This window comes from Ovis canadensis, chromosome 2 (assembly GCF_042477335.2).
Source record: "Ovis canadensis isolate MfBH-ARS-UI-01 breed Bighorn chromosome 2, ARS-UI_OviCan_v2, whole genome shotgun sequence".
NCBI classification, from domain to species: Eukaryota; Metazoa; Chordata; class Mammalia; order Artiodactyla; family Bovidae; genus Ovis; species Ovis canadensis.
The window spans coordinates 136,808,909-136,834,789 of NC_091246.1; the positions used below are offsets into that span (position 1 = coordinate 136,808,909).

A 25,881-nucleotide genomic window follows, 5' to 3' on the forward strand; every position below is an offset into this window, starting at 1 on the left:
TGTTGTGAAGCTTATTTGTGTGTATCTTGTAAAATTATATTCTAAAATCACATAAGCCTCTGGCAAATATACTTACTATAACTGATGCTGAAGCTGAAACTCCAATACTTTGGCCACCTGATGCGAAGAACTGATGCATTTGAAAAGACCCTGATGCTGGGAAAGATTGAAGGTGGGAGGAGAAGGGAACGACAGAGGATGAGATGGTTGGATGGCATCACTGACTCAATGGACATGAGTTTGAGTAAACTCTGGGAGTTGGTGATGGACAGGGAGGCCTGGCGTCCTGTAGTCCGTGGGGTCGCAAATAGTCAGACCTGACTGAGCGACTGAACTGAGCTGAATATACTTAATACACTTTTTAAAATTCCACTTTAAGTAATACAACTCCATAATCCTAAAATTATCTTTCAAGTGACTGAGAGGCACATGCAAATTACCCAGGAAGAAAAAGTTCATGTTGCTGTTACTAAAAAAGTGGAGCCTCCAAGACCAAAAGGTACACGGGGTCTTTTGATACCCAGAATGTTCTGCTTACCCTCTTCTCTTTACCAAATACACTAGTTATGGGTGTTGGTTTTTTGTTGTCATTGTTATCATTGTTTTCTGTTTGAAATCACGAAAATGTCAAGTCTTTTATGTTTGAATTGCTGTTACACAACTACCATTTTGTGGTTTGAATGAGGAAAACAATTCTTTAAAGTGAAATCTGTCTTTAAAGTGCCTGAGGAACCCAAGAGAGCTGTTCCAGAAGAGAAATTTCCAAAACTCAAGCCTAGAAAAGAGGAGGAGCCACCAGCAAAAGGTACACCAACTTTTCCAAAAGTCAAAATAAGCTTATAAGCATTGAAACTCACCTAGTGAAACTGAAATCCCTAGACAAAATAATTTATGTATTGCCAAGTAATTAATATACATATGCTACTCCATATCATCTCAAAACTAAACATTTCTGATACCAGAAAATGTACTCAAATCTCTCTCCTCAAAAAAAACACAAACAAAAAAGAAACCTCACCCACACATGTGTAGATACTTTCCCTTAAAATGTACTTGTCTTTTAATGTTTTTTTGTCTATATACTGGTGTCCTTTGCTGAAATGCTTGTTTTGTGTGGCAACGTTGGATGAAATTTTAAAAAAATTTAAATCCTCGATCTTCTACATTGTGGTGGTAGAAGTTATGGAAATACCTCAGAATTAAAATGAAGAAACTATTCATGTAACATAAGTTTCTGTCTAATGGTTGCTTGATATCATTGTTTATGCTGTCCACTTATCTTTTTTTAGTGCTCTTAGAATTACTACTTGATCTTCCTAAAGTTATTCAAAGTCTTTTAATTAAGTAGCGTAGAAAAAAGCATTCATATATATGTTACACCATGTTTATTTCTTAGGCCATAGAGTTTTCTTAATGCTTAAATGAAACATTTAAACAAGGAACATGGTTATGGTTATCTTTGCCATGGGATTGTGCACATACAAGTTCTCTTAACACGCATTATTTTGAATCTTGTGATTCACTTTCAATAATTCCTCTTTTTAAAGTGACTGAACTCAGGAAAAGAGCTGTTAAAGAAGAAAAGGTATCCATTGAAGTTGCAAAAAGAGAACCTCCGGCTGCTAAAGGTATATTGTGCTTTGACTAAATAATAAAACGAAGCATGGCTGTACAGCTCTTTGCCTGTTCGTTCCTAATTTGAGTCTCATCCTTCTGGTTGTTGACTAAAGGCAGGGAATCTAACATTTGAATTTGTAAATAGCAACTGTACACTCTGTAATACCTTGGCCAGTGAAGGACAGTCAAGGTCTCCTATAACTAGTGCATGAGACCATTACCAGGAAATGAGATCACAGCACATTGTCACTATGGTCCCTATGGGCTTCAAGTAAAATGCTGCTGTTGTCAATATTGTTCCAGAAGTTACTGTAACAGCAGAGAAAGAATGGGCTTACACCAAAGAGGAAGAAACTGTTTCAGTAGAACGGGAAGAAGAATATGAGGAATATGAAGAATACGATTATAAAGAATTTGAGGAGTATGAACCAACAGAAGAATATGATCAGTATGAAGAGTATGAGGAACGTGAATTCGAGCATTACGAAGAGTATAAAGAACATGAAGCTTACGTCACAGGTATGAGCAGAACTCTATACCTGACACCACGTTAAATATATGCAAATGACATTAGGACAGGATAAAGTTTTGAATACCCAAAGAAATTTGAAAAGAACTTTGTTTTGTTTGGGAAACTCAGAATTTTCTTTCTTGGATAACTTTTAGGAAAAAAAATTCTCTATAACCTATAAAGTTACTGTTAGAGTTTGGTTCTGGGCATGATCTGTTTTCCCTCTCCTTTTTGCTTTTACTAATAGCAAACAAATGGAACTAAATTTCCTTCTCCAAAAGGCTGAGTCTGTCTGCAAATACCCTTGATCGTTCCAATACATGACCAAAATTTTCTGAACTTCTTTCATCCTGAAGCTTGTTATTATCAAACAGGATAGCCTATTGAGAAAACATCCTACCTTTGGAGTTCCCTTCATTAAATATAACAAAGATTCCTTCAAAAATAAAGACAGGAAAGTCCAACACAGACTATTGTGTTTTATCATTGTGCAGATCAAATTTGTAGGAATAAGATTCTATTGGATTTCAGAATGCATCAATATTATTTCATTTATTCAATTTTTGGTGTTTCGTAGCCTAACTTTGAGAATGTTCTATATAGTTTTGCAAATAGAATTAAAAACAAATACTTATGGGAAGGAGTTTAACCATGATGTTGTCTACCTCAAGTGAAATGATAATATGTAAAAGAGTCACAGTTACTTAGTTGAAGTAAATTAAATTAGCAAGGAAGAAATAGCAATAAAAGCTTGTTTAAGTCTTTTATACCTTATTCTACCTGAACCTCTAATTCTTACTCACCTCTCAAGGCTATGGCTATGCTGTAGATAAGATATATTATTTTAATTCTTTGTGTCCATTGAAGAAATATCATTTTTTTATGTCCTAACATAAAAATGTCTAACATTAAATACCCTGTATATATTTTTTTAAAGAACCCGAGAAGCCCGTCCCAGTAAAGCCTATCCAGGAAGAACCAGTTCCCACAAAACCAAAGGCTCCACCAGCTAAAGGTAGAGTCAGAAAAACATTATTAGTGATGAGACCTGTGGTTCTTCCATGTCTGTCCAGCTACAAATCCGTGTTGAAGTGGCAGTGTGCCAATCGTGTGTGTGTGTGTGGGATCCCTATGTTGCATGTCGTATTTCTTTATTTTTTTTCTTACTGCTCTTAAAAAGTCTGGATCGGGTTTTTAAATCTGTTAATGTTGATATTTTCAAGTGCCGAAGAAAGTGGTCCCTGAAGAAAAAGCGCCAGTGCTCATTCCTAAGAAACTCAAACCTCCACCTCCCAAAGGTACATGGCAGCAGAATAACTACCAGAAACATCTTTGTCACTTACAGTTTATAAACATGTCTTACTACCTTGTCTGATGTTCTTTGTTTTTACTGAGTGTATTGTTTGGTGCTGATTCTTACCTTTCTCCATGTTTCATGAATTTTTATTTACATGATATTCGTGTGGGTTGGTTTTAATGGTCTTTAATGATTAATATCTTTAAAGCACCTGAAGAAGCAAAGAAAGTTGTTGAGGAAAAAATACACATTTCAGTTACCAAACGTGAAAAAGAGCAGGTGACTGAACCAGCTGCTAAAGGTATATTTTCCTTCCTCAATTGTGGCCTTTTATCATGTCTCTCTTAAAACTTAAGCAGCTATGGTTTGCTTTTTTCGCTCACTGTTTTGTATCTTTTATATTAATTGTTAGATGGATATTGGATAGAAAAATCTATAAATGCAGAATAAAAAGATAATGTTATCTTAAAAGGAAAAGTTATCGCAGAATATATCCGTAACTCCTTATGCAATGGCTGTCCTAACACACAGCTACAATGAATATAAAATACAATGTTTGGATTTAAAATCAGTGGCCATTTGGCACATTCTTGACTTATCTAAATTGATGTAATGATATAACAATATACACCACCATTTAAGATCTGTTTGTTGACCCTAAAGTCATTTTGAAGATTGAAGAAAGAGTTAACTCAGTATCTAACCATTTCCTCCTGCCTTTCACTAAGTAGCTCCTCTGCAGTTTCAGGCAGTATACTTACCCAGGAGTAAATTTAGCTTTTCGGTAAAGGATGTTTCATACAAGAAGAGATATCAGACACTAAGCACTACTTCACAATCTTGGGGTTACCCCAGACCTCCTTGAGTACTTTTGTAAGTTTTTATTCCAGTGAGGTTCAGAATCTGTTCCATGGAAAATATAAAGTTTCTTTAGTTGAACAATCATATATCTACTATAGGAGAAACACTAGCAAAATCATTGTATATCCTTAAAGTACAGTAGAGCGAGCATTAATTGGGTGACCTGTTTCTGAAAATAAAATTTCCTTATACTTACTGTTTCAAGTGCCCATGAAGCCCAAGAGGGTTGTCACAGAAGAAAAAGTACCTGTTCCTAAAAAAGAAGTAACAGCACCTGTTAGAGGTACCTATATGTACTCTTCTTAATGTGTCGTTTGTCTTTTTTGGTATGAAATTCATGTTCAGTTCTATGTGTAAAGTTCTGTGGGAAAGATGAAGCCTATTCCTTCTTCTATTACAAATGGCCATGTTCCTAATGTATCTTCATTTCATCAAGTAATTGGGAAAATATCCAACCTAAAAATAATGTCTTTAAAGTGCCTGAAGTTCCTAAAAGAGAAGAACCAGAAGAGATTGCCTTTGAAGAGGAAGTTGTAACCCACGTAGAGGAATATTATGAAGAAGGAGAAGAAGAAGAGTACGTTCATGAAGAAGAGTACATTCATGAGGAAGAGGAACTCATAACTGAAGAAGAAGTGCCAGTCAAAGGTAGATTACATCTCCTACCAAGGGATAAGCAGCAACATCTTTAGTGTCCAGTTTGGTTAAATTCTGGGGTATATTAGCACCAATGAGCAATTCTGCTTGTTATTAGGAAAAGACACTTATAGGGGCTGAAGCATGATTTCTGCAATTGCTTTTCACATTTTATATCTTTTTCTGCAACATTTCCAAAATTCTTCATAATATCTTTAAAGTGCCTGAGGTACCAAAGAAATCTGTTCCAGAAGAGAAGAAACCTGTTCCTGTTCCCAAAAAGAAGGAAGCCCCACCAGCAAAAGGTACACCACCACTCATACCATGAGTGTATAAAAAAACTTAGTTGCTCGGTCATGTTCAACTCTTGGCAACCCAGTGGACTGTAGCCTGCCAGGCTCCTCTGTCCATCGAATTCTCTAGGCAAGAATACTGGAGTGGGTTGCCATTCCTTTCTCCAGGGGATCTTCCTAACCCAGGAATCGAACCCTAGTCTCCCGCATTGCAGGCGGATTCTTTCCCAGCTTAATCTGCATCTAGATAGCCATCTTCTGAGTTCAAAACTTTTGAGTTGTTACTCTCTGTTGTTTGAAACTGTCCTGTTGTTTGTTCACTGTCCTTTGTGTGGATATGTTGTTACTGGTAGCAAGAACTTATCAATAAACAATATCTTTAAAGTGCCTGAGATTCCTAAGAAGCCTGAGGAGAAGGTTCCTGTGCCCATTCCTAAGAAAGAGAAGGCTCCACCAGCTAAAGGTACATCTCTTTGTAATACATCGGTGGAATAATGTAATAATTTACCCATGTAGTATCACTTGGTGAGCCACATCTGTTCTTACCCCATGATGATATTAACAGTATTAATGCCAAGACAAAGACCCCCCCAGCTGGTAACTGGAGCAGTTTATTGTGTATTCATCTCTGAATTTTACCATCAAAGCATACTGGTGATTGATGTTTGACTCCTCCTCTTTAGTGTCAAGTTCTTAGAATAAAATATATTTTTATTGTAATATGAAGATGGGCAAAATCATCATTTACCAGACATTGTGTGTTGTCTTTAATAGCAGTCTACATTTATTCAGTGTTCTTTATCTTAATTTTTGTGCATTTCCAGGCCTTTGTTTTGTGGCTATTATAATTATTATTTTCAATCTTCAAGTGAAATTGTTCAAATATCTATGATACTTCAATAGACCAGAAATCGCTAAATTCTTACCTATGGGTGAAAAATGTAACACTAACCCTATTTTATGTCTTTAAAGTTCCTGAAGTACCCAAGAAACCTGTGCCAGAGGAGAAAGTGCCAGTACCAGAGGAGAAAGTGCCAGTACCAGTTCCCAAAAAGGTGGAAGCTCCGCCTGCCAAAGGTACATGAACTTGCAATGTCATAAACATTTTTTACACTTCAAATTTTCACGAGTAAATAATTAAACTCTGTGTTACTTGGAGATGCAATGCTTTAGTATTCCTTCATGGAAAAGAAAAGATTTTATTTTAAAAGTAAAATGCTTCCTGAAACAATGTGGTCATACTCTTATGACTTTGTCATAGTCTTTTTGAGACTATGCTTGGATTCAAAATTCTAGGTTGGATCAACTATTTCTCTAATCATTTCTTTAAAGTGCCAGAAGTGCCCAAGAAACCTGTGCCTGAGAAGAAGGTGCCGGTTCCTGCTCCTAAGAAAGTAGAGGCTCCACCAGCAAAAGGTACATCACTTCATCATGTAAAGTCCTTGGGGCGGGGGGGAACCCTTACATTTACATATGCCTGCATGCATGCTCAGTCACTTTAGGTATGTCCGACTCTTTGTGACCCCATAGACTAAAGCCCGCCAGGCTCCTCTGTCCATGGGGATTCTCCTGGCAAGAATACTGGAGTGGGTTGTCGTGCCCTCCTCCATGGAATCTTCCCAACCCAGAGATCGAACCCAAGTCTCCTGCATTTCAGGCGAATTCTTTACCATGCGCCACTGGGGAAGTCCAACATTTATATATATCCGTATATAAATTCTCCCATAACATTATGTGGTTTAAACAATTGTCTGTCTTATTAGAAATATTTAAGTCAGATATTTCGTGATTCTTTTGTATGTCTGTTGCTCTAAGACACGTAAATGAACACATTCTTAAAGAAAAATAATATCTTTAAAGTGCCAGAGGTGCCCAAAAAGGTCCTCCCAGAAGAAAAGAAGCCAACACCTATTCCGAAAAAAGTGGAGGCTCCCCCACCCAAAGGTACATTAATCTCTAACAAACCCAAAACAAAAAGGCTAACTAACTGGCATTCTACAGCCTCACTAATTATAATGACTTATGTTGGTAACAGTTGATGCTTTTTGACTACAGAATATTAGCTTTTCATGTTGTCCCACTGTTTTGAATATTGTACATAAAAGTGATGCTTGTCCGATTGACAAATATCTTTAAAGTGCCGAAGAAACGTGAGCCAGTTCCAGTTCCAGTTCCTGTAGCTCTGCTCCGGGAAGAGAAAGTTGTACATAAAGAAGAAATTGTTCTTGAAGAGGAATTTCTCCATGAGGAAGAAGAAGTTATCCTTGAGGAAGAAGTTCCACCAGAGGAAGAGGAAATTTCACCTGAGGAAGAAGTTCCGCTAGAGGAGGAGGAGATTCTTCCAGAGGAAGAGGAAGTTCCTCCTGAAGAAGAGGAAGTTCCTCCTGAGGAGGAAGAATTTGTACCTGAGGAAGAAGAAGTTCTTCCAGAAATTAAGCCTAAAGTGCCAGTACCTGCACGAGGTATAGCAGCTCTTCTTGAAGTCCTCAGGCCTCTTTTGTGTTGAATTCTGCCTTTCCACCCTGTTGTTCATCTCTAATTTTATCTATGATGCTATACTCTTTATGTTTCCTACCATCTAAATCTTAGAGAACATTCCAGACATGTGTGCTCTTATTATTTTGTGTCTGTCTTATGTGTCTCTGTTTATTGTAAGTAATCTGAATGTCTGTTCAGATTTCATGGCATGGAATGTTATCTTGTTGTTTGTGGTCCTATTCTCATGTGTCTTTTCGTTGCATATCCAGTACTGAACATGTGATTTTTTAATGTTTTAAAATGAATGTTTTAAAGTGCCTGAAGTGCCAAAGAAACCTGTACCAGAGAAGAAAGTCCCTGTTCCAGCTCCTAAAAAAGTGGAACCTCCACCACCTAAAGGTACACCTCCCCCAAGTACATACACATTCTTTATCCATAGTTTCGCCAGAAAAATGATAGCAGAACTGGGATTTAGGAAACTTTATGTTTATAAACTAGTCACATTAACTGCTGAAAATGTTCAAGCACTCTGATATCCACTTTTCACTGGCTATAAAGCAGTATTCAGGAACAAAGATGAAGAGAAGTGTTAAAATTTCCCCCAAAGTTCTACCCAATTCCCTATAATTTTATTAAACATCATAATTTCCATATAGATATTTTACAAGGCTAAATTTTCAATGCAAAAAGCACCTGAAAAATGTGATGATCTAATCTTCCTAAACATCATCCTTCAATCATTTATATAAAGTGTCTTTAGAGCATCAAGATGAAAAGATAAAAGATTAATACATTTGTGAAAACACTGATTAATAGCATATGTCTTCTGATACATACATATAAATGGTAGCCCAGCAGATTTTGGTTTTAGCCTTGAATATGTATCTTGCGTGTTAGCCTGAGCAAGTCCTTTAGCTGATGTAAGCCTAAAAAGTGAGGAAACTAATAACAGTCCTAGTGGGCTCAGATATTACTGTGAGGATAAAAGAAAGTATGGTATATAGATGGACTCTATGATTGAATGAATAGTATCCAGATTTATCATATTCAATCAGTGCATAGTATGGGACAATATATATTTATGCCTTAAAGCTCAATATCTTCTGCAAAATTTATGACACTACTATTTAAGCATGACCTTTCCACTAGGTTAAATAGTCTCTTTTTTTTTTTACTAAAACTTTATTTTTTTTTAACCCCCCTCCCACGTCCCTCCCCATAACATCTCTCTGGGTCATCTAAATAGTCTTATAATCAGCAAAACAGTAAAGCTGGTCCTTTATTGGATTGTAAGAATTTAGAACTATTTTATAGATAATGATTTAATAAATTTCTAGTGAAATTTAAGTGGATGAAATGATAGCATCTATCCTCTGGTATTCAAATAGGTTGCTGCTCCCTTCCTCTAAGACATCTAATTCTATCCTTACCTGTGGGCTCCCGACTTACACTACATCCCTGTCCCGAGCGACTGTTGCATGTTAGTCTCTCTCTGTGTGAACTTCTTGTGTTCCCTCTTTTTTGTCCTTTACAATAAATTCTTATCATTAAATGATGTCTTTAAAGTGCCTGATGTTAAGAAGAAAGTGCCAGAGAAGAAGGTGATCATTCCCAAGAAAGAGGAGGTTCCTCCTGCCAAAGGTACTGCTCTTCCCAAGCAAATTAGACACTGCCATTTCTTTCTTCACCTGTAAACGCCAGAATGGCCCGTTTCCCAGTGTTGGTTAACATAACTTACAATATTGTGGTGTCCGTTGTCTCTGTGTTCATGAAACTGAACTTACAAAATAATATCTTTGAAGTGCCTGTGGTGCCTAAGAAACCTGAACCAGAAAAGAAGGTGCCTCCACCTGGTCTTAAGAAAGCAGCGCCTCCTCCTGCCAAAGGTACATCACTCCCCACAGGGGTGTGTTTGCTGCCCTCCGCTGTGGAACTGTGACGCTCTTCACATAGGGACGGATGTTCCACATGAGCGTCTGCGCTGTGTGCTCTGTTGTGTAGCCATCCCTTGAAACTCTGCTGCACCATATTTGTTCTATGTCAGTCTTCTACTCTGTGTTTGTGTATTTTATGTTGATCTGTCTATGTATGTTGTTTGTAAAAAAAATAGAATAAAAATACTAAACTTATATATCTTTAAAGAGCCTGAGAAAACTAAGAAACCAGTCCCTGAAGTACCCATTGCTCTTCCTAAAAATAGTAGGGGCTCCAGCAGTAAAAGATAGAACGGTGTTTATCTTGAACCACCAACCTTTGATTTTTGTCTCGTTAACGATGCTGTGAAACGCCAGTGTTTCATCTGGTGCGTGTGTATTCTGTTCTTAGTTCTCTTGTGTTGGAAAATGGGGAACTTGGGTCTTTATGTGCTCCTCCTGGTGCTTACACTTTAAGTGCCTAAAACAATCAATATCTTTTAAGTTCCTGAGGTGCCTAAGAAGGTGGAAGAAAAACGCATCATTGTCCCTGAAGAAGAGGAAGTTCCACCAGTTGAAGGTAGATGACTTTCTAAGAAAAGAGCATTTTCAAAAGCATTACTATCTTATTTTGTCTAATATTTTCAAGAGGTATATGCATACTTCACTCCAGAAAATAAACATACTCAGAGTCTACAAGAAAATATTCTTTACCTAGTAGAAATTGGATAGGCAAAACAAAACCATTTGAATCTCTTTTCTTACATGTGTGGTTGTTCGTCATTTGTTTGTTTTACTTTAATGAGGATCTTTGAAGGGAAACTGTGTTTGCCATGAGAAACTTTTCATCACACGACTTGGTTGGTAATTGTGGGATTAGCTTCTCCAAGGGGAGTTCTTAGTTAAACCTGGGTAACTGGTACAGAAAGTCTGACTTTGACTCCTGAGTGAATGCTTGACTTCAAAAAAATCCACCTCCATTAAAAATAATAATTTAAATTGAATTCTTTCTGAAGTCCTTTCCAGTTGTAAAATTCTAGGAAGGGCCTAATGTATTTTGAAGACTCAGTAAGGCTTTTTTCAAGGATGAGTGAGTTTTCACATGTATTTAGAAGGCTGAGTTGCCTGTGCTGATCACACAACCTCAGTTTTCAGATGTATCATTTTAGTCTAATATCCAAAGGTATTATAAAAATAATTTACAAAGTAATAATCTTTTTAAAGTGTTTGAGGAGCCTGAAGAGCCTATTCCAGAAGAGGAGATCCCAGAGGAACCGCCTATCGTAGAGGAGGTTGAGGAGGTGGCGCCACCTAGAGGTACAGCTGATTTTATGGATTGGCCATTCATTCGATATCTTTCCCAGAAGTCATCTAAACCTAATATTCACCAGTATACTTTACTTACATCATGTCAGTGATAAATTGAAGATTACTTATGATAAGCACCTGAAACTTTGTGTCCCTTTTCTTTACCCAACTTGTTCCACTGCATTTGCAGTACAATTAGAATGAGAGAGAGAATTTTATGTTATTGACACCTTGATTTTTTCTGGTCAGCTGCTATTGTAACACTTTCTCCTAGTTTTCAATCCTTAGTGTTTTTCTTCAGTAGGAAAGTGGGGAAAACCTATTTCTATGGTGTTCGCCCTTGAGAATAATTCTTATGCTTTCGTTGCTAAAGACTATGACAGTCCTTTGCGTAGTTTATGCAAACCTTTGTTTGCTTATAGGATTTCCAAGTAATATTCCTCTCACCTTTAGAGTCAGTACTTCATATGTGTAATTACCATTTAGGTTGCTAATATCTTTTGTAAAATAAATCAATGTTTTGTGTTTGGATTTTTTTTTGTTTATGGTAGTTCTGTTTATTGTATGTCGTTTTTCAAAACGTCTATTAAATATCTTTTAAGTGCCTGAAGTGGTTAAGAAAGCAGTACCTGAAGCACCTACTCCTGTTCCTAAAAAAGTGGAGGCACCACCAGCTAAAGGTATAGCAGATCCTTTTACTAAAGATAATATCTTTAAATTCTTACCCATCTTCTTTTAAAAAACAAAAGTATCTTCTTTCACTGCGTTCTTAGAGTCATTTAAATAGAGAGCTTATGAAATTAATTAAAAACCTGTAAAAATATAATTCATTCGATTGTTTTAGCATTTTGGAATGTTAATGAATGATTATATGTATGTATGTGTATGTGTGTGAATTATTCCAGAAGATTCTTATTTTAAATAGCTGGGAATTTTAATCTTAATAGTACATCTCTCTATACTTAGACACATTACAGGGGATCTTTATTCTCAACATTCCATTCCTAGATTTTATTACATTATATAAGTAGAATTTTCTCATATAATTATTACAGTAATTATATCTGCTGCATTTTTTATGGGGGATATCTATCCTAATACTTAGATAATAATTATTTTAAAGAGCCTAGTGTTCCTTCTGTGATATCTGAGCAGAGTATTCAAGGTTATTACAAAGCATCTCTTTCTCTTTGCTTCCTAATTAGGCTAATGCTTCAGTAGCCTCCTAATTGTTTAGGCTATGCTGTCTCTACCACAGTAAAGATAGCCTCAGCAGACATGATAGTGCCCAGCAGAATGTGACACCTATATTGAGGCTTAAGTACTTCATGAGGATAATCACTTGAAAAAAAGCCTTTATGAAATTAAAAATAGTAGAATCGGCCTCAATATTGATAATCCCTGCTATTAAAAACAAAAAGATGGCATAGGTTTCTTGTGGACATACCTTCTTCTAAGGTATGAATAAGCACAAATGAGTGAAGATATCTTTATTGCCTATAAAATTTGTGTCCAATTTTACAGTACAGAGTGACTTCTTAAACTTTGATTGTTGTAATATTAATGCTATTTCTGATGTTTCTATTTCACGTTTATCATTGAGTATTGTCAGCTAACTGATATGCCTAATATCTTTAAAGTGCCGAAGAAAGTTCCTGAGGAAAAACCACCAGTTCCTGTTCAGAAAAAAGAGGTCCCTCCAGCTAAAGGTACATCTTTTCTTTTTAACCTCAACTTTCTTATAATCTCTTTTCATTAACAGTTTTATGTTTTGTGTCAACGTGTCTTGATTGTATTTGATGTCTTTTGCTTATGAAAGCTTGCTCTTCACAGTCTTAAATATTAAAACTATGTCTTTAAAGTGCCCGAAGTACCAAAGAAAGTCCCAGAAAAGAAAATCCCAGAAAAGAAAGTCCCTGTGCCTAAAAAAGAAGCTGTTCCCGCAGCTAAAGGTACTTTGGGGCAGATCTTTGATGTTTTTATATGGTTGCATGAAAGCTCTTCTCGGTTGTTGTTCTTTATATTTTGAATTTACATCTTCATTTTTCCTGTGCTTAAAAAGATAAGTCTCTTAAAATAGATGCTCTTTCAGGGAGAGCTGTCCGTGAAGAAAAAGTATCTGTTGCTTTCCACAAAGAGGAAGTAGTGAAAGAGAGAACAGAATTAGACATAGTGGAAGCGCAAGTGGAAGAGGCTCTTGAAGAAGAGTACCATGAGGTTGAAGAGTATTTTGAAGAAGAAGAGTTCCATGAGGTAGAACAATTCCTCAAAGCAGAAGAGTATAGAGCAGAAGAAGAAGTACACAGAGCTGAAGAAGTCCATAGGGTAATTGAAGTTTTAGAGGCTGAAGAAGAGGAAGTATATGAAAAACCCAAAGCTCCACCTAAAGGTATCAAGAATTGTACAGATACTACAAATTGTTATATGTTGCCCTAACTTCTTTTTTCTTTTTTTTAAGTAAATGTCATGTTCAGTTTGGACATTAGAAGTTCACTTATTTTCCTCGATAAAATCATGAAATAACTTGAAGTATGAGTTTACTTGATAACAATGATTGATACAGAGTAAAGATTAACCAGAGTATAGTTTTAGGCAATTAGATACTAATATCTGATCTCTACTTGCCTGAAGAGATAAGAAAATTCACTGTATGAATTTGTGGATTCTTTTTAAATTCCAAGAAAGAATGTTACATGATTGTTACAGGTTCCAAAATAACTAGCCAGTGTCATCCGTTGAATAAGAAGAAACTCCTCAGTGCACTGAGGAATTTATAGTCGAGGCAAAACAACCATTGCTTTGTTAGCAATTCAACCAGCTATTCACACACGGATAATTACTTATCCAAAGCTTCCACCATTTTATGATATTTTCAAGGGAAACAACATTAAAAAAGGAAATGAAGTGTGGTAGCAGCACCTGCATTCTAGTATATTCTGAGAATAAACTTACAAATACTTCCTCTACAAGACCACTCCAGTTCTTGAACAAGTTAATAATATGTGTGTAATAGGAAGGAGGGGCTTCCCTTGTGACTCAGCTGGTAAATGTGGGACTCCTAGCAATGCAGGAGGCCTAGGTTTGACCCCTAGGTTGGGAAGATCCTCTGGAGAAAGGAGCGGCTACCCACTCCAGTATTCTGGCCTGGAGAATTCCGTGGGCTGTATAGTCCTTGGGATCATCACGAGTCGGACATGGCTGAGCAACTTTCACTTTCAATAGGAAGGAATGTGTATGTGCTTAGTATACATAGTAAATTTACAACCTAGATGAAAGTTAGCAAAATCAAGTCTTTTTTGGAAGTAGGTCTGGTGTAAATCGTAAAAATATGAACAGAGAAAGCATCTTAGGAGCCCTCATTGTACTAACTTTGGTCATTGAGCACAATTACACTTCAGAAGTCGGTTCTAAACCAAAACACTAATATCTTTAAAGGGCCTGAGATATCTGAGAAAGTCATCCCTCCAAAAAAACCACCCACTAAAGTTGTTCCTCGAAAAGAGCCACCAGCTAAAGGTATTTTATTGGTGAAAAATTACTTACCTAATTTTACGTGCAGTAGCACCTTGGCAGCTTTACAAGTTTGCATTCTACTTGATGTTTTTCTTCTGTGTTTTGTGTGTTTGGAATGTCTAAAACAAACTAATATCTTTAAAGCGGGTAAGGGGTTAAAGGAAGTTCTATCAAAAAACAGTCACTGTTAAGAATACTCAAAATGAATATCACTACTAACCAAATAGTGAACCCAGTTTTCCTCCTTTGGTGCTCTTTGATCTTATATTCACTAATATGCGTATTGATAAATCCCTATTTTTCTGTTGATTATTAATTTTAATGACCTACTAGATACAAATATATCATGACTTTGTGTTTGATGTCCTTGCTTTGTTCATGTTTTTAAACTTCTTGAATTTTACAACATAAATAAGAAACAGTATTTAAAAAATAATATATACTTACATCTTTAAAGTCTCTGAAGCATTTAAGAATGTTATCACTGAAAATGCCAATTATTCCAACAAAACAGGCGAAAAAGCAGAGAAGGTGTCTTACTCATTTTTCTTGTCAAGTTCTTATGACTCTTACATGAGAAATTCCCTTGGATTTTTTTTATTACTGTATATGTTATCAAAATTCAGCTCATATTAATTACTGTAATGTATCTGATAAAGCGATGTCTGTATTTTATGTTGTGGCTGTCGTTCTGTTCTGTGTTTACATTTCTCGTGTGCTCTACTTGTTAAAAGTCTTTATGAATGTTCAAAAGTAAATTATTGCTATATCTTTAAAGTACCTGAAGTACCCAAGAAAATCGTGGTAGAAGAAAAAGTACATGTTCCTGAAGAGCCCAAAGTTGCACCAGCTAAAGGTATCTATCTGCCTTTGCTGATTCATTGCTAACACGAAACTCCCTTTTATTCACTTATTGCAATGAAGAATGAGAGAGATCATTCTCCCCTCACCACCACAAAATGGCTGAATGATGTAAATTTCAATTTATGTCCCATAACATAATCCTACCTTTTGTAACAGCCTTCAGGGAACACAGACCCAAGCCTAAATGTTGTTATTATCTGTACTGAACCTCTTCTTAAGCAGTATTTAAATGTTGACCCCTCAACCTCTTTTTCAAAAATAATTCATGGTGGAAGTTATTGTCAAGCAGCTTTAGAAACAAAGAAAATGATGCTATATTCAAAGGGCGAAGTCTTTCTAATATGACAAATCAAGGATTCATCGACAAGGCAATCTAGAAAGATGTTTGGATGACTCCTAATTTGGGGATTTTTGACATTCTCCTTCTTAGATGACCCTTTTTGTCTTGATATTTTATACCCAATGATGCAATTCTTAAAAATAAAACAAACACATATCTTTAAAGCTCCTGAAGTACCCAAGAAAATTGTTCCAGAAGAAAAAGTTCGTGAAGCTGTTCCTAAAAAGCCTGAAGTTCCACCAGCTAAAGGTATACATTGATGCTAATCACAATAGGAAATAACACTATGTCTAATTATTCATGGTTTACAGTGAGTGTGATATATTTGTATTTTGTGTCTTTATATTCTTGCTATATTAGTTATTTATTACAATTAATATACTAATATCTTTGAAGTTCCTGAGGTGCCCAAGGAAAGTATTCAAGAAGAAATATCATGCATAGTTCTTTCTGAAGATGCAACAACTTACAGTGAGTGTAGAAAAATTGGTGGTTCTCTTTGGTTTGTCTGAGTCTGTCTTCATAGCTTTTAAAAGTAAATGTACTAATATCTTGAAAAAGCCCAACATGCCCAAAATATTGGCTCAAATTAAATAGTTTGAATGACTGTTTGCCTCAGACAAGGTATATTTCCTTGCCAATTTAAAAAACAAATAGTCAAAAAAAAATAGTCCTTTATGTATACCATTGCCCATTTTTAGAAAGTCATTTGTCTTGTTGAATTTATCACTGTCTTGTTAATGTGGTCTCTGTAAAAATGTCTTCTGTTTTTAAGCAATTCATTTTCTCAGATCGTAAGGTAACTTTCCTGAACTTCTTAATAATATTTTACTTAGATATTGTAGAATCAAAATACTTCACCGTTATTATTTTTTACTTTTTGCAATAACTGTTGGAAACATTTTGCCAGTGCTGCTCAAATACCCATAGATTTATAAGGCCTATTATAATTGCAAAAGAATCCTCAAGTCATTTTTGGTTTTGCTTTTATGCAAAATTATGATTAAATGGTAAAATAATATGAGTAATAAAATATTCTAAGTAGAATGATGTTTAATAATCTGAAGAGTGAAAATGCCAGTTTCCACTTACTTGAATCTAAAATTTATATCCTGTTTTTGTCACCCTATAATAATAGGTTGGGGTAAAAATATATGACGACTCCCTTGTTTGAATACCCTTGGTGTACTTGAATTTGATTATTATTATCAACTAGTCTTACTTTCTAAAAGCTGGAGAAATCTTTATTTCTTTAGTTGCCTAATTTTTCCAAATATTTAATCATTTTTATTTTTATTTTCTTCTAATCCCTAAATGGTTTTCACATTCATATTAAATATGAAGCCATAAACTAGATTTAGTTTATATTTTTTAAATATAAGTAACTAGGTTTCTGGCACAGGAAGAGACTTAGATGAGTTTCCAGTAGGTCAAATATTCTAGAATTCTTGATGTGCAACTCAACATCAATCCCATTCTTTAAGAAAAAAAATCCATTAAAATTAACAGGGAAAATTTACCAGTAGCTTTCTGCAGACAAAGTAGAAGAATCATATACTAGTCCCTGGCCAGTGAATTCCTCAATTTTACCATCATGCTTATAAAGAGGTGGCGACAGTCCTATATCATGAAACTGGAAAAGAGAGTTTTTCCAGGCCAGTGTGTTATTGCCACTAATTTGGGTCTATGTGCTACTGTAATTTGAGTTATGAGTGTGTATTATGTAACATATTTTTCTTAATGGTATTCTTCATCCACTTGGAAATGCCTCTAATTATATATATATATACTAATATCTTTAAAGTTTATGAAGTATCTGAAGAATCATTTCTGGAAGAAAAAGTTCTTGTGACTCATCCTCAAAAAACAAAACCCAAACCAGCAAAAGGTATATAATACCAATAACCCAGTGAAGAAAATTTACTTTTGGCTCATTTTAAAAAACTCAGTACTTTCCTTCACTGTTAATAAACATAACTGTACTCATATCTTTTAAGTGCCTGAACCACCCAAGAAAGTTGCTCCAGAGGAAAAAATATATGTGACTATTCCCAAAAAGAGAGAAACACCAGCAACTAAAGGTACATTTCAACAACATCAAACTTGGATGAATATCTTTGACTTGAAGACTCAAATATTGCATGTTACATAATTTACTGTTTTTACAACTTCTAAGTGTAAACCTACTGATATCTTTAAAGAACCTGATACAACCAGAGAAGTGTTTCCAGAGGTGGAGTTACCTGAGGCTATTCCCCACATTCCAGAGCACCCTCCTACCGAAGGTATAATTCTTAGCTATGAAAATCTAAATAAGAAAATCTTTCCTTATCAGTCTGCAAAATATGTTCACTGTTTTATGTCGATTTTCACAATCTCGAATGCTAAAATACTAATATCTTTAGAGTCCCTAATGTACCCAAGACAAGGAACTGTCTATGGTTTGCCCCTAAAAAGTCAAATCCCATTCATACAACAAATAATGATAAACTATTAGAACAAAAAAAATCTAATTTAAAGTTATAATGTCTGTTAATATACCTAACTTTCTTTGTAAGTCATGTCTTCCTGTCTTTGCCTTTTCTCAATTAAAAAATACTAATATCTTTAAAGAGCTGAAAGTCTCCGAGGAAGGTGTTCCAGAGAGACGAGCTCCTGTTACCAGAAGAACAATACCGCCACCGGAAGGTACAAGCAAGAAGAAAGTCGGCCTTCTTATCTCCTGATTGTTGTTGTACTTAACACGTGTGAAAGTACTAATATCTTAAAAGCTCTAGTTGCTACCAGGGAGGCCACTTCAAAGTGGGTCCCCCAAAGTAGCAGCTTGACTGGGTATTATACATGTGCCCCTGAGTCATAAGCGGGAAAAGTCCATACCTTTATACGCAGGGAGATGCTTGGGCTATAAATGTTATCTATGAGGCCTCTAGGAAAAATATATATCCATATCATATGCAGATGTGACCCAGGTAGTCTCTTCACTAGGAAATAGCTTTTGCTGTTGCCTTAAAAAGTAAAATTCAGAGTACTAGAAAAAAATCTATATGAGAGATCACCTGTAACATTTATATCCCTGAAGCTGGACTGAAGAGTCTAACCCCACCCCTCTTTAAAGTGAAAATCAGTGTTGTCAAATGACAGAGGTTCTTGGCTGTAACTGTGAGTCAGTAATTCAAATGCTCCGTGGGATTGAAATTCCAGGATATGATACAACTACCTATTGGAATTGCTTTTCTATTAAATTTACCACTAAAAACAAGCACATGAATTTGAAATAATTGATATCCTCTAGGATTTAAATATCAGAAATACTTTCAGAAAACCATGACCTAAAGAAAAAAAATATTAAATTCACTGTGGAACTGTTCAGTGTGTAACATCCTCTCTGAAACTGTCTGAAACCAGGGCAGTTAAAACCAAAACCAGTTAAAGTTAGAATTCTGCCCTGAATAATTTATTTGCTCCTCTCCTTGTCTATTATTTCTAAAGAGTCTTAAGTTTTCCCATTTGGAACATTTTCAGATTAATTAAAACGTGAAAATGTTTTAAAACATCCAAAATGACAAATTCTTCAAAATGCCCATGATATTCTATAATTTGAAGAATATCTGAGCGCTTTGACACTATTTTTTCAGTCTAAAATTTTTAATTGTTCTCCTGAAAACAATTACCCTTTTAAAGTACCTAATGTGAGGGTACAACATAAAGCCAGTTCAGATAAGAAAGGAGCTTTTTTATTTTCCCCAAACTGATAGCAAAAGGTACATTGTTAATTATTCAAAATTCAGAGTTTTTTCACCTAAAGGTAAATTTTTATTATCTTATTTTCTATACTCCTTCCATTCAAAGAAATAAAATTACTAGCATTGATAGTGTCTGAGGTGACTAAGAAAACAGCTCCTGATAATCAAACATTCATACTATTACCAAAGAATCAGATTCAGGGAGCAAGTAGGTCACCCAGTCTGGAACATTCCTGTAGGTGGGTTATGAGTAAAAGTCTTCACTGCTCTTATCACTCTGAAGTACAATGCATTAATATCTTTAAAGTGCCTGCATCTCCTGAAGAAGTTGTCCCTATAAAGGAAATACTCATGGCTGGTCCTCCTGAAATTGAAACACCATCCCCTAAAGGTATCATTTATTCTATCATCCTTCCTTCATTTCTTTAACATATGCCCACCATGTGTATGGTGGTAGGGAGATGGGAAATAACAAAGAAAAGATTTCACTCCTTTTTTCAGGAGTGAACCTCATCCAGTTCTTGAAGGAGGCACCCTTATAGTCATAAAGTCACTTTGGTTAATATCATTAATGTCCCCACTGATCCCTTAACCTCTAAGTATAATACTAACATCTTCAAAGTAGCTGAAGCTGTGAAAGAAGTTGCTCCTGAAATGAAATGAAAGTATCTAAGGATGTTCCTAAAGAGCCAGAATGTCCACCTATGAAAGGTACACATCACCTCTGAACAGATACTGAAGAAATTGTCCACCCTCAGTTCTTAAAACTGTTTTTCTAATGTTCTTCCTAACTCCTAAGTGTAAACATACCATCTTTAAAGCACTCGAAGCTCCACAAGAAGTTCCCTCTCAGAAGAAAATGTGTGTGACCATTCCTATCAAAACAGGAAATGCTTTTATTAAAAATATTCATTGAACAAATATTTCATAAGGAGGGTCTAGTGTCGTAGCACCTCGACTAGTTGCTAGAGAAGGGTGAGCCCATCTTCTCAAGAATGCTATTAATACTAATCCCATTCAACTTAGATGCTTGGTGGGGCAAGGGGAGAATAGGCAGAGAAGAGATGTCTAGAAAACTACATTTGCTAACTTAGTGTGATTACTGTTTTCGTTAGTCATTTTAACTCCTAAATGTGAAATACTAATATCTTTAAAGTGCCTGAAGCTGCTCAAGAAGGTGTTCCTGCAAAAAGAGTGCCTTCCAAAAAAAGAGAGCCTCCGTCAGTTAAAGGTACAAGTTTCCACACTCTCAAATTCAAGAAGAAATAGCACTTGTAGTCTTGAAAATATTTTGCTGTTCCTATTGACCTTTGAAACACTAAATGCTAAAATACTGATTTCTTAAAGTGCCCAAGACTCTCCAAGAAATTGTCCCTGAAAAGAAAACATATGTGGTTCGTCATGAAAAGGCTGAAGTCCTTGCTGATAAAGGTATATGTTCCCGGAAGCTTAGATGTTTGGGGAAAATGTCCCAAACATCTTCTATATAAATGTGTTTCCTATATAAATGTGTTTATATAGGAAATGTGTGTCCTATATAAATGTGTTTCCTGTTTGCATTGATTCTTGTGACTCCTAAATGTGAAAATATTAATATCTTTGAAGTGCCTGAGGTGCCCGTAGAAGTTGTCTGGGAAAAAGTCCATCCTCTCCAAAAGCCGGAAGTCTTATCTGTCAAAGGTACAGCCTAACACCCCCTCAGGAGGGAATAGGGAGGGCTGTGGAAAGAACTGCCTTGCTAGCCTCTAAAGTGCGTTGCTGTGTAAACGTGATTCTTGTCTGTGTTGATCCTTGTGACTCAAATGTAAATTTACTAATATCTTCAAAGTGCCTGAGGCTCCCAAAGAGGTTTTCCCTGAAAAGAAAGTGCCTGTGGCACCTCCTAAAAAGCCAGAAGCTCCACCAGTTACAGGTACTTGTCCTGGATCTTAGGTTTAAGAAGATAAAACTCATCTGCTCTTGAAAATATTTTGTTCTAGTGGTCCTATAACTCCTAAATATAAATTTACTAATCTCTTTTAAGTGCCTGAGGCTCCAAAGGAAGTTGTCCCTGAAAAGAAGCCACCGGTGACACCTCCTAAAAAGCCAGAAGTCCCACCTGCTAAAGGTATTTGTCACTGATCTTAAAAAGACATAATGCTTCTGCTCTGGAAAATATCTGTTCCAGTGAACCGCATAGCTCCTAAATATAATTTTACTAATATCATTTAAGTGCCTGAAGCTCCCAAGGAAGTTGTCCCTGCAAAGAAAGCACCAGTTACAAGTACTTGTAACTCTTCTGTTCTTGAAAATAATTTGTTCCACTGCTGTCATAACTCCTAAATGTAATTTTACTAATATCTTTCAAGTGCCTGAGGCTCCCAAGGAAGTTGTTCCTGAGAAGAAAGTGCCCGTGACACCTAAAAAGCCAGAAGTCCCACCAGCCAAAGGTAGCTGCCTGCATGTTGCTGTGTTTGACAATGTTTGTTTGTCTCCACTCAGTCTAATGCTGAAAATACTAATCTCTTTAAAGTACCCGAGGTGCCAAAGGCAGCTGTGCCAGAAAAGAAGGTGCCTGAAGCTATTCCTCCCAAACCGGAAAGTCCTCCCCCTGCAGGTAATGGCAATACTATACATACCGGGAAGGAAATAACTGCTCTTTTAGCTAGAAGAAATTATGTGTATATATCCCACTACATAAAGGTAATAAAATTCTAAAGAAAAAAGGGGTTTGGCAGTTATCCAAAATATCTTGGTGTATAATTGCATGATATAGTCATTCACTATTTCCACCTTTCTAAACACAAATTACAAATATTTTTTAAGTGCCTGAGGTGCCGCCGGAAGTCATCCCTGAAAAGAAAGTCCCTGTGGCTCCTCCTAAAAAGCCAGAAGCTCCACCAGCTAAAGGTATTTATCTTTCCATGTTGTTGGTCACCTGTTTTGGGGGCTGGGGAAAGGGCGTTTAGAAGTGTCCGTCAGTTTTATAAATGGTATTTGCTTGGGCAAGTGTGTTGTCAGTATTCCCATTTCATAGTTTCTAACTAATAGATACTAATATCTTCAAAGTTCCCGAAGGTCCTAAAGAAGTTGTGCCTGAAAAGAAAGTGGCTGTGCCCAAAAAACCAGAAGTCCTACCTGCTAAAGCTATTTATTCCCACTGCTGTGTTAAGAATATATATTGTCTTGTCTCTTCATAATCATTGTAACATATGCCTTCAAATTTCCCAAATTCTTAAACTACTAATATCTTTCAAGTGCCTGAGGTGCCCCAAGAAGTTGTCCCAGAAAAGAAAGTTCCCAAGGCACCACCCAAAACACCGGAACCCCCATCTGTCACAGGTACATGTTAGCTCTGACCTCATTCTTCAGAAGAAATGGCTCTTCAGATTTTGAGAATGACTTAAGCCCATTGCTCATCATTAACCTAACCATAAAACTACTAATATCTTTCAAGTGCCCGAGGTTACCAAGGAAGTTGTCCCAGAAAAGAAAGTTCCCAAGGCACCATCCAAAAAACCGGAAGTCCCACCTGTCTCAGGTACATGTTGACCCAGATATCATTCTGAAGAAGAAATGTTTCTTCAATTTTTGAGGATGATTTTAGTCCATTGCTCTTCATTAACCTAACCATAAAACTACTAATATCTTTCAAGTGCCTGAAGTTCCCCAAGAAGTTGTTCCAGAAAAGAAAGTCCCCAAGGTACCACCCAAAAAACCGGAAGTCCCACCTGTCACAGGTACATGTTGACCCAGATATCATTCTGAAGAAGAAATGTTTCTTCAATTTTTGAGGATGATTTTAGTCCATTGCTCTTCATTAACCTAACCATAAAACTACTAATATCTTTCAAGTGCCTGAAGTTCCCCAAGAAGTTGTTCCAGAAAAGAAAGTCCCCAAGGTACCACCCAAAAAACCGGAAGTCCCACCTGTCACAGGTACATGTTGGTTCAGACAACATTCTGAAGAAGAAATGTCTCTTCAGTTTTTGAGGATGATTTTAGTCCATTGCTCTTCATTAACCTAACCATAAAATTACTAATATCTTTCAAGTGCCTGAAGTTCCCCAAGAAGTTGTTCCAGAAAAGAAAGTCCCCAAGGTACCACCCAAAAAACCGGAAGTCCCACCTGTTACAGGTACATGTTGACCCAGACAACATTCTGAAGAAGAAATGTTTCTTCAATTTTTGAGGATGATTTTATTCCATTGCTCTTCATTAACATAACCATAAAATACTAATATCTTTCAAGTGCCTGAAGCTCCTCAAGAAGTTATCCCAGAAAAGAAAGTTCTCAAGGCGCCCAAAACACCAGAAGTCCCACCTCTCACAGGTACATGTTGGCTCTGATCTCATTCTTCAGAAGAAATGTCTCTTCAGGATTTGAGCATGATTTAAGCCCAGTGCTATTCATTAACCTAATCATAAAACTACTAATATCTTTCAAGTGCCTGAAGTTACCGAAGTTGTCCCAGAAAAGAAAGTTCCCAAGGCACCACCCAAAAAACCGGAAGTCCCACCTGTCTCAGGTACATGTTGACCCACAACATTCTGCAGAAGAAATGTCTCTTCAATTTTTGAGGATGATTTTAGTCCATTGCTCTTCATTAACCTAACCGTAAAACTACTAATATCTTTCAAGTGCCTGAAGTTCCCCAAGACGTTGTCCCAGAAAAGAAAGTCCCCAAGGTACCACACAAAACACCGGAAGCCCCACCTATCACAGGTACAATCTAGCTCTGACCTCATTCTTCAGAAGAAATGTGTCTTCAGTTTTTGAGGATGATTTTAGTCCATTGCTCTTCATTAACCTAACCATAAAACTACTAATATCTTTCAAGTTCCTGAAGTTCCCCAAGACGTTGTCCCAGTAAAGAAAGTCCCCAAGGCACCAGCCAAAAAACCAGAAGTTCCACCTGTCACAGGTACATGTTGGTTCTGACCTCATTCTGCAGAAGAAATGTCTCTTCAGTTCTTGAGAATGATTCAAGTCCTTTGCTCTTCATTAACCTAACCATAAAATACTAATATCTTTCAAGTGCCTGAAGTTCCCCAAGAAGTTTTCCCAGAAAAGAAAGTTCTCAAGGAGCCACCCAAAACACCAGAAGTCCCACCTCTCACAGGTACATGTTGGCTCTGATCTCATTCTTCAGAAGAAATGTCTCTTCAGGATTTGAGCATGATTTAAGCCCAGTGCTATTCATTAACCTAATCATAAAACTACTAATATCTTTCAAGTGCCTGAAGTTACCGAAGTTGTCCCAGAAAAGAAAGTTCCCAAGGCACCACCCAAAAAACCAGAAGTCCCACCTGTCTCAGGTACATGTTGACCCACAACATTCTGCAGAAGAAATGTCTCTTCAATTTTTGAGGATGATTTTAGTCCATTGCTCTTCATTAACCTAACCGTAAAACTACTAATATCTTTCAAGTGTCTGAAGTTCCCCAAGACGTTGTTCCAGAAAAGAAAGTCCCCAAGGCACCAGCCAAAACACCAGAAGTTCCACCTGTCACAGGTACATGTTGGTTCTGACCTCATTCTGCAAAAGAAATGTCTCTTCAGTTATTGAGAATGATTCAAGTCTTTGCTCTTCATTAACCTAACCATAAAATACTAATATCTTTCAAGTTCCTGAAGTTCCCCAAGAAGTTGTTCCAGAAAAGAAAGTCCCCAAGGCACCAGCCAAAAAACCAGAAGTTCCACCTGTCACAGGTACATGTTGGTTCTGACCTCATTCTGCGGAAGAAATGTCGCTTCAGTTCTTGAGAATGATTCAAGTCTTTGCTCTTCATTAACCTAACCATAAAATACTAATATCTTTCAAGTGCCTGAAGTTCCCCAAGACGTTGTTCCAGAAAAGAAAGTTCCCAAGGCACCACCCAAAAAACTCGAAGTCCCACCAGTTTCAGGTATTTTTCACCCCAGTACTTTTTCTGTAGAAGAAACGCCTCCTCTGCTCTTGGAAGTACTTTTAATTCATTGACCTCTTTAACCTAAGCATAAAACTACTATCTTTTAAGTGCCTGAAGTTCCTCAAGAAATTGTCCCTGAAAAGAAAGCACCAGTGGCACCTGCTAAAAAGCCAGAGGCCCCACCTATTACAGGTACCTGTCATTCACCTTCGATTTAAGAAGATAAAACTCTTCTGCCCTTGAAAATATTTTGCTCTAGTGGTCATATAACTACTAAACATAAATTTACTAATATCTTTTAAGTGCCTGAGGCTCCAAAAGAAGTTGTCCCTGAAAAGAAAGTACCTGTGATGCCTCCTAAAAAGCCAGAAGTCCCACCTGCTAAAGGTATTTGTCATGAAACTTAGGCTTTAAAGCACATAACTCTTCTGTTCTTGAAAATATTTGCTCCATTGGTCTCATACTACTAAATGTAATTTTACTAATATCTTTTAAGTGCCTGAGGTGCCAAAAGAAGTTGTCCCTGAAAAGAAAGTACCTGTGACGCCTCCTAAAAAGCCAGAAGTCCCACCTGTTACAGGTAGCTGTCACTCACCTTAGATTTAAGGAGATAAA

The 25,881-nt window shown here is 36.5% G+C and overlaps 1 protein-coding gene across 1 annotated transcript in view; it reads left to right on the top strand.

Annotated features, from left to right (window-relative positions):
* Positions 1–25,881, top strand: part of TTN (titin) — a 275,748-nt gene that overhangs the window by 124,422 nt on the left and 125,445 nt on the right. Inside the window, exons 129-186 of the mRNA XM_069577076.1 lie at positions 416–499; positions 722–805; positions 1,548–1,628; positions 1,921–2,136; positions 3,066–3,143; positions 3,352–3,426; positions 3,634–3,726; positions 4,492–4,569; positions 4,764–4,934; positions 5,144–5,227; positions 5,601–5,678; positions 6,188–6,292; positions 6,548–6,631; positions 7,076–7,159; positions 7,354–7,677; positions 8,009–8,092; positions 9,260–9,334; positions 9,496–9,579; positions 10,112–10,186; positions 10,831–10,923; positions 11,517–11,594; positions 12,555–12,623; positions 12,777–12,866; positions 13,007–13,303; positions 14,350–14,430; positions 15,206–15,283; positions 15,797–15,880; positions 16,028–16,102; positions 17,436–17,519; positions 17,629–17,712; positions 17,833–17,916; positions 18,245–18,319; positions 19,682–19,765; positions 20,531–20,605; positions 20,722–20,805; positions 20,980–21,054; positions 21,203–21,286; positions 21,398–21,481; positions 21,723–21,803; positions 21,887–21,970; positions 22,180–22,263; positions 22,612–22,695; positions 22,811–22,894; positions 23,010–23,093; positions 23,209–23,292; positions 23,408–23,491; positions 23,606–23,686; positions 23,802–23,882; positions 23,996–24,079; positions 24,195–24,278; positions 24,393–24,476; positions 24,592–24,672; positions 24,786–24,869; positions 24,983–25,066; positions 25,180–25,263; positions 25,375–25,458; positions 25,570–25,653; positions 25,763–25,846. Of these exons, the coding sequence (XP_069433177.1) occupies positions 416–499; positions 722–805; positions 1,548–1,628; positions 1,921–2,136; positions 3,066–3,143; positions 3,352–3,426; positions 3,634–3,726; positions 4,492–4,569; positions 4,764–4,934; positions 5,144–5,227; positions 5,601–5,678; positions 6,188–6,292; positions 6,548–6,631; positions 7,076–7,159; positions 7,354–7,677; positions 8,009–8,092; positions 9,260–9,334; positions 9,496–9,579; positions 10,112–10,186; positions 10,831–10,923; positions 11,517–11,594; positions 12,555–12,623; positions 12,777–12,866; positions 13,007–13,303; positions 14,350–14,430; positions 15,206–15,283; positions 15,797–15,880; positions 16,028–16,102; positions 17,436–17,519; positions 17,629–17,712; positions 17,833–17,916; positions 18,245–18,319; positions 19,682–19,765; positions 20,531–20,605; positions 20,722–20,805; positions 20,980–21,054; positions 21,203–21,286; positions 21,398–21,481; positions 21,723–21,803; positions 21,887–21,970; positions 22,180–22,263; positions 22,612–22,695; positions 22,811–22,894; positions 23,010–23,093; positions 23,209–23,292; positions 23,408–23,491; positions 23,606–23,686; positions 23,802–23,882; positions 23,996–24,079; positions 24,195–24,278; positions 24,393–24,476; positions 24,592–24,672; positions 24,786–24,869; positions 24,983–25,066; positions 25,180–25,263; positions 25,375–25,458; positions 25,570–25,653; positions 25,763–25,846 (5,463 nt within the window). The remainder of the gene's footprint in view (positions 1–415; positions 500–721; positions 806–1,547; positions 1,629–1,920; positions 2,137–3,065; positions 3,144–3,351; positions 3,427–3,633; positions 3,727–4,491; positions 4,570–4,763; positions 4,935–5,143; positions 5,228–5,600; positions 5,679–6,187; positions 6,293–6,547; positions 6,632–7,075; positions 7,160–7,353; positions 7,678–8,008; positions 8,093–9,259; positions 9,335–9,495; positions 9,580–10,111; positions 10,187–10,830; positions 10,924–11,516; positions 11,595–12,554; positions 12,624–12,776; positions 12,867–13,006; positions 13,304–14,349; positions 14,431–15,205; positions 15,284–15,796; positions 15,881–16,027; positions 16,103–17,435; positions 17,520–17,628; positions 17,713–17,832; positions 17,917–18,244; positions 18,320–19,681; positions 19,766–20,530; positions 20,606–20,721; positions 20,806–20,979; positions 21,055–21,202; positions 21,287–21,397; positions 21,482–21,722; positions 21,804–21,886; positions 21,971–22,179; positions 22,264–22,611; positions 22,696–22,810; positions 22,895–23,009; positions 23,094–23,208; positions 23,293–23,407; positions 23,492–23,605; positions 23,687–23,801; positions 23,883–23,995; positions 24,080–24,194; positions 24,279–24,392; positions 24,477–24,591; positions 24,673–24,785; positions 24,870–24,982; positions 25,067–25,179; positions 25,264–25,374; positions 25,459–25,569; positions 25,654–25,762; positions 25,847–25,881) is intronic.